The 11974-nt window shown below is 44.7% G+C and overlaps 3 protein-coding genes across 4 annotated transcripts in view; 2 read left to right on the forward strand and 1 right to left on the reverse strand.

The window, feature by feature from the left end:
- The window catches only part of LOC311323906 (uncharacterized protein), a 571429-nt gene that overhangs the window by 232509 nt on the left and 326946 nt on the right, over positions 1–11974 (reverse strand). The gene's annotated exons all lie outside the window — the stretch shown is intronic.
- On the forward strand, positions 1999–5873 carry arf2b (ARF GTPase 2b). 2 transcript variants are annotated; one of them, XM_084456261.1, is made up of 5 exons: positions 1999–2071; positions 3419–3576; positions 3875–3985; positions 4397–4521; positions 5251–5873. In XM_084456261.1, exons 2-5 carry the CDS (start codon positions 3429–3431, stop codon positions 5410–5412), a joined length of 546 nt encoding a protein of 181 aa, XP_084312387.1. In that variant the 5' UTR covers positions 1999–2071; positions 3419–3428; the 3' UTR covers positions 5413–5873. The 2 variants fall into 2 exon arrangements, with proteins under 2 accessions (XP_084312387.1, XP_084312388.1); XM_084456262.1 differs by lacking the exon at positions 1999–2071 and adding an exon at positions 3060–3078.
- The window catches only part of grb7 (growth factor receptor bound protein 7), a gene marked incomplete at both ends in the record, with an annotated part of 16697 nt that continues 14783 nt past the window's right edge, over positions 10061–11974 (forward strand). Inside the window, 2 exons of the mRNA XM_084456550.1 lie at positions 10061–10222; positions 10540–10656. Of these exons, the coding sequence (XP_084312676.1) occupies positions 10061–10222; positions 10540–10656 (279 nt within the window). The remainder of the gene's footprint in view (positions 10223–10539; positions 10657–11974) is intronic.

Here is an 11974-nt window from a genome sequence, read left to right on the forward strand (position 1 = left end):
CTGACATCTGGATTGAGCACATGAACGGAGAGTGCCTAAGGATATTTATTACCAGGTGGATTTAACTGGTCGTTTATTTAGGAGCTCTCAGCTGTGTGCTTGTCTACTCTGTAGGTGTTGACATCTGGATTGAGAAGATGAACGGAGAGTGCCTAAGGATACGGGAGCGCCGGCTGGTCAAAGTAGGACACGTCGCCATAGGGATCAGCGAACAGGTAAAAGACTGATGAGGTTGTGAGTTTATGTGTACAAGCATTCTGTCATGATCAAGTGCTTTCAAGTTTTTATTGATTTTCATATGAAAATGCCCTTCCTAAGTCTCAAGTGTATATAATAGGGTTTGGGAAAATGTAGTCCCAGACACGACCATCTTGTTTCTACACAGGTGTATCTATTTGTTTGATTGGCTCTACTGCATAGAATCCTATTCAATCAGACAAATAGATACACCTGTGTGTACACAAGATGGCCGGTCTGGGACTACATTTTCCCAAACCCTATAGAATAAATTAAGGCTGCGTTCCGAATCGCATAATACCCTACAATATAGTATGCCAAAACAGGATGTAGTATGTCCCAATACATAGTATGCCACATGCAGTATGGCAAAAATACCAGGATGTCCTACTACATCCGGTTGTATTTTGCAGTATGCAAGCCAGCAGGTTTTTCTGGCTATTCTGACCCACTATCCTTTGCGCAGCGGAAATGTGCGTCACATGTGCGAGTCGTGACAGCTGTAGACGAATGTCGCGTTATGGACAGCGACGGATGTGGGCAAATTTCAAGGCGCAATGTTATGACAAAGTAGTATGTCCCAATTGGATGCCTACTGCTTGCAAAGTACGTACTTTCTAAGGGCAGCTGTAGTAGGTACTGGTAGTAAGAAGTAGAAGTATGCGATTCGGAATGCAGCCTAAGTTTGTTTTAAGTTGTCTCACATGCCCCTGCACACACCCTATCTCTCCTACTGATTGGCTATCTCTTCACTATTGATTTGTCTGTGTCACATTAAGATCTCGACTAAGGCCTTCAGCATGGAGACCCTGGACAGGAAGATGGTGTCCTTCCAACAGGAAGTCCAGGAGTCGGGTCTGTGGCTTCGCTGTGTTCCTGCCCCGGACACAAGCCAACACTGGAGCTGGAGGATCAGGGAGGGCAAGCTGGAGATTCGGGAATGAATGAATGACTAAAATTATTCGGTTATCAATGAATTTTTTTTTTTTTTACTTGTTTTTTTCATGTGCACTAATGGTCTGGTCAGCTGATTCATATTCTCTACCGATTCATTAGATATTGTTGACTATGTATGTACATACCTCACTTGTTTTTTTCTGTCAAGATATCTACAACTATTATTATGATTATTCAGTGATGAAATTATGTTTGGAAGACATTTTGCCTATCATGGTGAAAATCTATTATTAAAGGTTCATGGGGTGACTTTTAATGTGGTCATGGTCTGTCTGAGTGATATCGCTATACTTTCAAGGATATGATATGATTGGCTTATCTACTCATGTTAGCCTTTTCTCAGACCACATACACACATTTTATGATCTACATTACAAGTTTTGCAGTTTGACCCTTAGGGATTATGGTCTGACCCCAAATCTATGTAGAGCATATTGAACCGTTTCATGGGTGCAGGTGCAGCCATGACATCACTGTTCTTCTATGAAACAAGGTAGTAGACTAGGGTGTCTAGAGCACAATACACCATTTCCCCTACCGACCTTACGGCAAATATAAATACATAAATGACCCGAACTAGTTTACTAACATGTACGGACATTATTCATTACTGCTGCAGATTATGACTCAAAAGTCACTGGCTGGAACCCGAATAAACTTGTATTCTCACTTCCTCAATGTTGTCCACAAATCCAATCAGCCCCGTGATTGGACGATGCGTCGAAACAGGCGGGCTCATGAATATTCCGGATGATGTGATTGGTCGAGATCTCATAGTGGGAGGTTCCCAAACGCCGGTGCCAGTCGAGTTGCGCAAAACGCCATTTTGGAGTGACAGTGGAAGAGAAGAGAAAGGTCTAGAAGCCGTCTTTCTAAGGTGAATATATGTTGAAATGTCGGTTTGGTTTAACACAGTAAACCTCTGGTGTCTAACCTTAGCACTAGTTTGATCGAAAACGGTTCGTTCACCCGTTTTAAACTGTTAAAATGACGTCATATTTCCTGTGCTACATCTGACGCGGCGTTAGCTTCAGCTAAGCTAACCTATGCTAAGCTAAGCTAACCTAGCTAGCTCGTTTCCTTAGAAAAACGGCACCGTTTTAGTTTAAATACGTAACAAATATAAACCAGCTAATGAAATAAACAAACCTATGAAATATCAGAGGTCATCCACTAGTTAGCCAGCTGTTAACTCCTCATCCCTGTAAGGTTAGATGTTGACATAGCTAGTAGCTTAGCTTAGCCTGGCTGAGCAGCAGCATCCGCCCTAGCTAAGCTAAGCTAGCATGGCTGGCTAGGTTAGCCACTGTTAGCTAGTTAATTAGCTCATTTAGCTAGTTAAATAATTGAACTGGTTAGCTATAGTGTGCAGGTTCCTAGGCTGTCCTATTGTGTTGTGTTTGGTTCTAGCTAGCCAGACTAGACAGCTGTGGTTAGCTTGCTAGCTCCATGTAGCTAAGGGAGGCTTGGGTGGGGAAGGAAGGCAGCCCCCCTCTTGCTAGGAGGCCTGGCTGGGCCGTTCAATCCACATCAGCTTGTTAGCTTTTCGCTTGGATTTCCCTTTTTGTGTGTAGCCAGCTAGCTGCTTAGCCTAGACAATGTGTTGTAGCTGGGCTCAGTCTGCAGGCTAACCGGCTAACCGGTTACAGACGGGGCTGCTTGGTTCACTTAGTTGCTAGTGAACGTCACGTACAGGGAGATAGCCAGATATTATATTATTGGGACTGAAAACAAGGCCCTAAAACCTGTCCCTATCTAACGTGAGCTACTTGTTGTCTGAACTGCTTTTGCGAGACATCCCAGCTCGTTAACTTGTTCTGGATCTTGTTTCTGTCTGGCTAGATGGGCTCACTTTAGTCACATTACTGACTGAACTTCTGAAAGGTGGGTGTGGAACAAGTGTTACTTTTGTTTACACAACTGAGGTAGATAGTGCTAAGGATAAAGATGGATGCTCTTGTTGGCTAGGGCCAGCTAACGTAGCTGCAAGGATGGTTTAGTGATCCTGCCAGCTACCCGTAGTGCCACTGTGCACTATTCCTTGTTTGTCATGTTGCCTTTTTCCAAGTGTTAATATTTAAGTGTTCATATGTAAAGCTAGCTTGTCGAGCCCATGGTTGCATTAGGGCCTAGCTGTTTTATTTTGTGATGCCCTCATTTGAGCATATATCCCTTTGTCCCTTGTCTCTTCACATATATCCCTTTGTCCCTTGTCTCTTCACAGATTAGTCACCATGGGGAATATGTTTGGAAGCCTCTTCAAGGGCCTGTTTGGCAAGAAGGAAATGAGAATTCTTATGGTGGGACTTGACGCTGCTGGCAAAACGACCATCCTGTACAAACTCAAACTAGGAGAGATAGTCACTACCATTCCCACTATTGGTAAGACACTCTCGCACCTAAACTACCTTTCAAGACTCTTGCTTATAAAAATGCCTTTATCATTGCAAATCAGCCTATATCTTTGACTAGGCGGTATACATTGCCAATTCATGGCCCCTGCCAAGTGAAAGTGCTTAAGTTGATGTCTAAAGACAATTTTTGTGCATGACTCATTCATCCAATGTATTTTTGCTGACCGGGCGCAAATACGATCTTGAGTGCATCAACAGTATTAGTCACGACAGAGCAGCTGCATAGACTTTTCATATCTTGCTAACGGTCTCCCTCTCTCTCTCAGGTTTTAATGTTGAAACGGTAGAATACAAGAACATCAGCTTCACGGTGTGGGACGTGGGCGGCCAGGACAAGATCAGGCCGCTGTGGCGCCACTACTTCCAGAACACTCAGGGTGAGACGCTGAACCGTGAAAAGCACATTCCAGCCTGGAGAGGTGGCTCTAGGGTTACAACAACCAGCCACAGCTCAGAACAGTCAGTCGGATGGGAGAAGTAGATGAGGATGATACTGCTAGACTACGGATAGTAGATTGCCAGTTTGGGAACCTTTAAATGTCTAGCTGCGTACCTAGGACTGGAATGAGGAAGTGATTAGCACTGTAAGGACAAGCGATGACACGAATTCCAATGTACCTGTACTTGTTATACATGGTGAATAAACGTTCTGTTCTCTAAACGCCGCTCATGCACACCCAGTCCTCTCAGATCTACAGGCTGGAGGGGTGGGGGGGTATGGATACAGGGCTAAGGGTCTGTTTGGTGCTCAGCAGCCGTTTGACCGTGTACGTATACATCCTCCGCAGGGCTTATCTTTGTGGTGGACAGCAACGACAGGGAGCGAGTGAACGAGGCGAGGGAGGAGCTGGCACGAATGCTGGCCGAGGACGAGCTCAGAGATGCCGTGCTGCTCGTTTTTGCGAACAAACAGGTGAGCTTAAGGGCTGTCAAACAAACGGGTCATCTTAAAAGGCTGTCCTTAAAGAAAGAGGTGATCTAAGGCCCGTCCTTAAAGGGGTAGTGTGCTATTTTGGACATTTAGCCCTATTTGTGGTCTGTCTACCATGAGCCTGAAACATAGACCATCATTTCACTGATCGTTCCAATATTGAGCTTGAGCTTAAGCATTCCCCTGGAGCTAGTTTTCATTGCTCCCACGGAGGACATGTGCAAGTCATGCCAAACACACACACATATTCAGATTGTGATAAATAAGCATGCCAAGACTGGTAAGATTACACCCTGTGTTTCCCGTCTCAGAAAAGCACATTTATCGTAATTTCTCCAACACATTTACGCGTGACCCATTGAGTCCCATTGTAACCCAGTGAGAGCCTGAATAGAAACTGCAGCTAGATCAATACTGGAATAATCAGTGAAATGATAGTCTCTATGTTTCATGTTCATGGTAGACAGACCACGAATAGGGCTAACTGTCCAAAATAGCACACCACCCCTTTAATTAGAATTGTCAGCGTCCTGGTGAACTCTGGTCCTTTTAAAACCTTCTAGGAGAGTAGGTTTGCTCATCTACCTCACACACGTATAAGAATTTCTTTCTTTTTATCTGGAGTATCACTAAAAATGATATATAAATAAAATGCTGTAGTTCACAGACTACTGCTGCTCATTTGACAATGTTGTCCCTTGTCTTGGCCAGGACCTCCCCAACGCTATGAACGCTGCAGAGATCACAGACAAGCTGGGCCTGCACTCCCTGCGTCAGCGCAACTGGTACATCCAGGCCACCTGCGCCACCAGCGGGGACGGCCTCTACGAGGGCCTGGACTGGCTCTCCAACCAGCTCAAGAACCAGAAATGATCCATTCCAACATTTTTTGTTTTGTTTATTATTTTTTTTCTTCCTCTGTCTGACACAATGGCAGCACTGGTTCCAAGCCCTGGGTCCTCCAGTCCCCTCTCTCCATTCTGGTCTTTCTCCAAAATCAAACATCCTTCCTCCTCCCCCCTTTTTTCCATCCCATAATTTTCTCCCCTCATCCATACTCATGGGGCTCTAGCCTGTGCTGCTTGTGTGTGTGTGTGTTATCGCGTGTTTGCAGTCGGGTGTGTGTGCGTGCGTGTGTGTGTGAAGGCGTCTCTTGTGTTCGTTAGCTGCTGGGATTGGGAGTAACCCTGGCGTGCCTTTTACACACCTCCTGTGGTAACAGTGGTCAGGCAATTCAAACGCCCCGCCCGCCTCCCTTTATCCCCTCCACCAGCTGACCACCTCCCACTGCCCAGCCTACCCCCAGTCTCAACCAACACCATCCCTCTCACCCACCCCCCTACTCACCCTAGCACCATCCCTTCCACCCACCCCCCTACTCACCAGAGAAAGCATGGTTTTCACTAGGGCAACGGAAGAACAAGGGTGCCAGCTGCCCCCTCTCTCTCTCTCCTCTCTCTCTCTCTCTCTCTCTCTCTCTCTCTCTCTCTCTCTCTCCCCCTCTCCCCGTATTTGCTATTTAATATATCACCTGATTTGTACAACCAGTGTAGAGACTGCATGATAGGATGTTCATTTTAACTAGTTTGTTTTGACCCAGCTGTAACAGAAAAGGAAATATAAAATGAAATAAATTGCATTGTAACCTGTATCAGGTTGAAGCAAATCAAATAGGTCCCCTCCCACCCTCGATCGTTCTTTGCGTCATTTGAAAATCATGCTGTTTTGCTTTTATATCATTATTATATTACAATTATTCTGAACAATAGTTCTCCAGTGAACACTACCTTTTCCCCCTGCAAGAGAAACCATGAAGCACAAACCAACAATAGGATAAGGTCCCTCAGATGTTAAATTCACTTTGATTTGAAATATATAAATAATACATTATTTACCCTCCGTCTTCTCTCAAATGTGCATACTTTTTAATTGATTGATTTGGGTCATTTTAATGGTATTTAACGCAATACATAAGGGTTACGTACTGTAATGGCAAAGGTTGATCCCACATTTTCAAATTAGGTCACCAATGCATATTTATTGGGCATTTCAAATCAAGGTGGTCTTTCAACTGACTTCTGTAATCTGGTGATCACTGACATTCAAAAGCTTCAAACTTTATTCCTCAGTGAACATGTTACATGTCTTGTTTGTGTCTCTAGTTCTAGCGTCTTTGTTAACTGCTGAACCAAATGCAATTGAGCAGTGTGACAAATCTTGTATATGAAAGTAGTGTACCCTGGGGGGCCTATCTGCCCTACATTTTTGTTTTCTACCTGGATATGTTTCAAGAGATTCCTCTTGTCACAAAAGGGCAGCAGTACCTCGGCAAGCAGTACCCAGCCTGCTTGCTGATATCCTGGCTTGGATGAAGGAAAGCACCAAATATGAAGACTCCTCTTAGATGTAGCGCTCCAGGCGGATGAAGGAAGTAAGCCCAGCTCAATGGTCTGGATGCTAACATACTGTAGGCTACTGTACTTTTAGCAAACACATGCTTCATACTTGAGTTACTAAAGACCATCGTCGCAGGTATTGGCATCAGAACCGTTTCATCTTCAGTGCTGAAAGGAGGTCTGGCTGTGGACTGTATTTGAGGAGGGGGAGGGGGGGGACTGGTCATGAGCTAAGCGCCCACTGTTAGAGACCATTGGGGGTTATGCTGGCACTTCTGTCAAGATTGATTGTAAATCTGTAAGTTCCCCCTGCAAAACTGTTTCTGTGGGGTTTTCCTGAACTCATTAAACATTATGATTTGATCCAAACACCTGGTGTGGAAGAGTATGATGACTGGACCGTTTTCTAACATGTTTCAGACAGTAGGCCACACGTAGATGGAGCTCCCAAGACGCTACGGTGAATGGAAAAGATTTCAACTGTCACTCCTTTTATTCCAGGAATGTATGAATCCATATATTCCTTGTTTGTATCCAGTGCACCTTTTTATTATTATTAATTTGGGGGTGGAGGCGTCCTACTCGACTGGACAAGTCTGACGTTTAGAGACCTGAAAGGGTGCCTTGATTTTGTAGTGTAATGCCCCTTTAATATCATATTTTATATGAGTGACAATTTTATGACTTATTTACAAGATGAAGGAATATGAGCAGCCCACTGACATCAGCAGTGCCTTGCTAGATACCCTTGATATCCACCGGGATGACAATGCTTGACACATTTCATTACGGTAATTATGATATTGATAATGTGCTGAAAATTCAAGCCCCTCTTTTGCTCAATTTAATTTCCACTTTTCCAAGTATTTATAGCTTGTGAAGCTGGCTGGTAATTTAGGCTACTCAATAGGGCGGCTGTGGCTCAGGAGGTTGTCAAATGATCATAGGGGTCGGCGGTTTGAATCCGGCGCCTGCTGTCCACATGTCGAAGTGTCCTTGGGCATGATGGCTCCCAATGAGCAGGCTGGACCCGGCATGGCAGCTACCGCCATTGGTGTGTGAATAGGTGAATGAGAGGCCATTGTAAAGCGCTTCAGTGATAAGTGCAGTCCATTTCCCATAGACTGACACATGCTCTAACACGTATTTGTGTAGCCTAAAAGAATAGGCTACTTATGTGTGTGTGTAGGCCTAATATATATAGGCCCAATGGCGTATGGAAACATGTATAGGCTACTAGGCCTACTGTATTTGCCCTTAGCTTTGGCGCTAATTCAATCCTGGCTGCGGTAGAATACGATTACTCACACCTTTACACATGCTCCTCCTCCTACTGACTCAGGTGAGGGAAGACTGACTGCTTGTCTGTTATCAGCACGACTATTGTGTTTCCAGGAATAGGATTCCTACTGGAGGTAGAAGCATCTCTGGAAACTCTTCATCAACTGAGTCTAACTATGCTCGACAGCTGATAAGCTCCACTATAAAACAGCCTGGTTTCAGGGTAAGTTCTCCTGTCGGGTTGTTTTTCGGATCAGATGTGAGAGGACAGGTGCGTGAATGATAATACGTGCGGGTTTGTTGTACAGGGCAATGTGATTACGACGTGCAGACGACTTGAAGACAAGTTATTGTTCTCTTAGTAAACTGTTTTTGTTATATAGTCCGACCTCTGTCAACATGCCAGTTGAATCGCAGGTCTTAACCGGACATAACTGTGCACATCTAACCTAGGCTTGAAGTAGAGACCTACATTTTCTAGCAAACTACTACAATTCAAAATACGACCATATTCTTAAATGGATCAATTGGGGTCCAGGACAGACAGGTGTCTCATGTGTTTCGGTACGAGGTAGAAACAATATCAAAACCGCAGCAAAACTCACACAGTGTCTATTGTGTGGACTTTCTGTCGGGACTCGGTTTCTGTTCACTTAGACAATGAGCAGGTAACACGGAAGTCACCTCCAGGCCAGTATGACCTCATACTTGGTATCAGCTGATGACAAATTACTAAATTAATTACCAATACCTTGAGTTTGATTTGATTTGATTTATTCACACACACACACATAATGAAATCATACATATATATACATAGGTATTCTCATGTGTGAACCAGGTCTCCTGAGGAAGCTATTGAAAGCTTATAATAATGAAGTGTTTGAAGCAAGCATCTGAAGTAGCCTATTATACTAATTAGATAGCTTGCTAACCTATTTAAGAACACAGTTGACATTGGATTAGAGTTATTGGTTTGGGTAGCTAGGCTAGCCTAGGCCTATTGTTCTTTCCATTGTCTAAATATCTCCCTTCCACTTAGACAAATAACAGATATCTATAGACATGCTGTAAAGGTTACCCCTGTTTACACCCAAAAGCACTGGTATCGATGTGAACCGCAAGGCTCACCCGATACAGGGAGAGAGATCGGGTACACAAAGGAGCTTTGTAGAGATTTAGGCCTACTGTACTATGCACTCCTAGTAAAAGAGCAAGCCATCCACTCACTGTTTGCTATGTGGAAACAAGAGCAATTACTGAACCTCACCCTACACAAGCTGCCCGCCTGTACGTCCCTTTCGAAAGTGCGGCTTGCCAGCATTCTTTACCGTTCCATTTCATGTATTCAGCTTCTGCACACCTTAATCATTAGTAGAAGGGAGGCTTGACATCCTGTCATTCTGAAACACACCAGACAAGGACGCACGCATGCATGCAAGCACGCACACACACACACACTCAGCCGAGTCGAGACGTCTGTGAATAATGTTGTGAAGTTTGGCTGGCGTCCTGTGGAAATACTGGTTCTCTCGTTCCGTGAGTTTTATTTGACACCGCCATGCGGTGATGATGAGACCTGAAGGGACAGAACCGCGAGACAGGTGAGCTTGAGAAGACGCTTGGTGTAATATGAGATTTATTTAGACTGTTCAGGTTAGGCATGACTAAGGCTTTAACAGTAAAGTCGATTTTTTTCATATGCACTTATGGTGGAAGAACATAATTGTAGGTGATGTGCTCACTGATTAACTGCTGTGTGTGTGTGTGTGTGTGTGTGTGTGTGTGTGTGTGTGTGTGTGTGTGTGTGTGTGTGTGTGTTTCTAATCCACTCAGGTCATGTGATGGAGGTTGAAGAGGCGTGGACAGAGGTCTTCGAGGGCTCTGAGAGGCAGGGGGGCTCTGTGGAGTTGCTGGGTAGCTCCACCCTCACCCTAGCGCCTTTGGTAGCCGCCCCCCCTACTGTTCCCCGCTCCCAGCCTCTCGTCATCGTCAGGAACAGGTTAGTATTGATACGCACACACACACACACACACACACTGGCCATAATTGATTCAACAGTCACTTGCTGAGTCACGGTACAGTGACCCGTCTTTCTACTGTACTCTTGTTTGTTCTGTTGTAATCTTTGAAAAAAAGTAATTAGCGTTAATGTGGCGATAAGTTGCCCTTGTGCTTATTATGTTACGTGTTATGAGGTGTGTATGTATCTCATAGAAATACAGTGTTGCATTTAAGAATCCATGGTCAGTTTGTCTTTAAAGTCCATGTTTATCATTTGCAAGTTTTTATTTATTTATTGCTTTTGTGTCCCAGAACAAAGAAGGCGGGACTGGTGTCCTCCTTCCCTTCCATACCCAATCCCTTTCCAGAGTTGTGCAGCCCTTCTCAGTCCCCTGCCCCGATTGGTTCCCTCTCGCCTCCCTCAAGCAACAGACATGTAAGTTTCACATGAAACCTGTGGACGCTGACACTGTGACACAAGCTGAATCTGGAAACAGCCCGAATTCCAAGCACATCAAACCAAACCCATTCCCTAGAACAGCTGGTGGTGAAGAAGTAGGATGCCTGAGGTCAATTTTTGGTCCACGCAGACACCGGCGGTTTTTGATTGGTTAGTAGGATGTCTGTGAACACAATGTGATTGGTTCTGTTCGTTTTGCTTGCGTGTGATTGGTTGCGAGGCCAGTTTGGGCTTGTGACGTTATCGCTGGGCGATGGGCTGTGTGACTGTGTCAAACGCATTACAGATGCGACACCACCCCCACCCCCCCAATCCTCCTCACACGCACGTCGGCGACGCCCACTGTAGGCCTAGACACCAGATGACACAGAATTCATGTAGTCAAAAGAATGTGTAATCCGTCGAGGCCATTTTGAGCAGATTCCACGTAATACTTGATGCATACTTTTGAACATGACGCTTCGCTTGCCCTCTGCTCTGTATCTCTCTCTGTATCTCTCTCTGTATCTCTGCTCTGTATCTCTCTCTGTATCTCTCTGTATCTCTCTCTGTATCTCTGCTCTGTATCTCTGCTCTGTATCTCTGCTCTGTATCTCTCTCTGTATCTCTGCTCTGTGTCTCTCTCTGTATCTCTGCTCTGTATCTCTCTCTGTATCTCTCTCTGTATCTCTCTCTGTATCTCTCTCTGTATCTCTGCTCTGTATCTCTGCTCTGTATCTCTGCTCTGTATCTCTCTCTGTATCTCTCTCTGTATCTCTGCTCTGTATCTCTCTGTATCTCTCTCTGTATCTCTCTCTGTATCTCTGCTCTGTATCTCTCTCTGTATCTCTCTGTATCTCTCTCTGTATCTCTCTCTGTATCTCTCTCTGTATCTCTCTCTGTATCTCTCTGTATCTCTGCTCTGTATCTCTCTCTGTATCTCTGCTCTGTATCTCTCTCTGTATCTCTCTCTGTATCTCTGCTCTGTATCTCTGCTCTGTATCTCTCTCTGTATCTCTCTCTGTATCTCTCTGTATCTCTGCTCTGTATCTCTGCTCTGTATCTCTCTCTGTATCTCTCTCTGTATCTCTCTCTGTATCTCTGCTCTGTATCTCTGCTCTGTATCTCTGCTCTGTATCTCTCTCTGTATCTCTCTCTGTATCTCTCTCTGTATCTCTGCTCTGTATCTCTCTCTGTATCTCTGCTCTGTATCTCTCTCTGTATCTCTCTCTGTATCTCTCTCTGTATCTCTGCTCTGTATCTCTCTGTATCTCTCTCTGTATCTCTCTCTGTATCTCTGCTCTGTATCTCTGTT

This window comes from Borostomias antarcticus (assembly GCF_949987555.1).
Source record: "Borostomias antarcticus genome assembly, chromosome: 22".
Classification (NCBI taxonomy): domain Eukaryota; kingdom Metazoa; phylum Chordata; class Actinopteri; order Stomiiformes; family Stomiidae; genus Borostomias; species Borostomias antarcticus.

What these genes read in the sequence shown, in the direction of transcription:
- arf2b (XM_084456261.1), top strand. Translation starts at nt 3,429, where the DNA reads ATGGGGAATATGTTTGGAAGCCTCTTCAAGGGCCTGTTTGGCAAGAAG. An exon ending in CACTACCATTCCCACTATTG is followed by an intron (nt 3,577 to 3,874) that starts GTAAGACACTCT and finishes TCTCTCTCTCAG; the next exon opens with GTTTTAATGTTGAAACGGTA. An exon ending in TCGTTTTTGCGAACAAACAG is followed by an intron (nt 4,522 to 5,250) that starts GTGAGCTTAAGG and finishes TGTCTTGGCCAG; the next exon opens with GACCTCCCCAACGCTATGAA.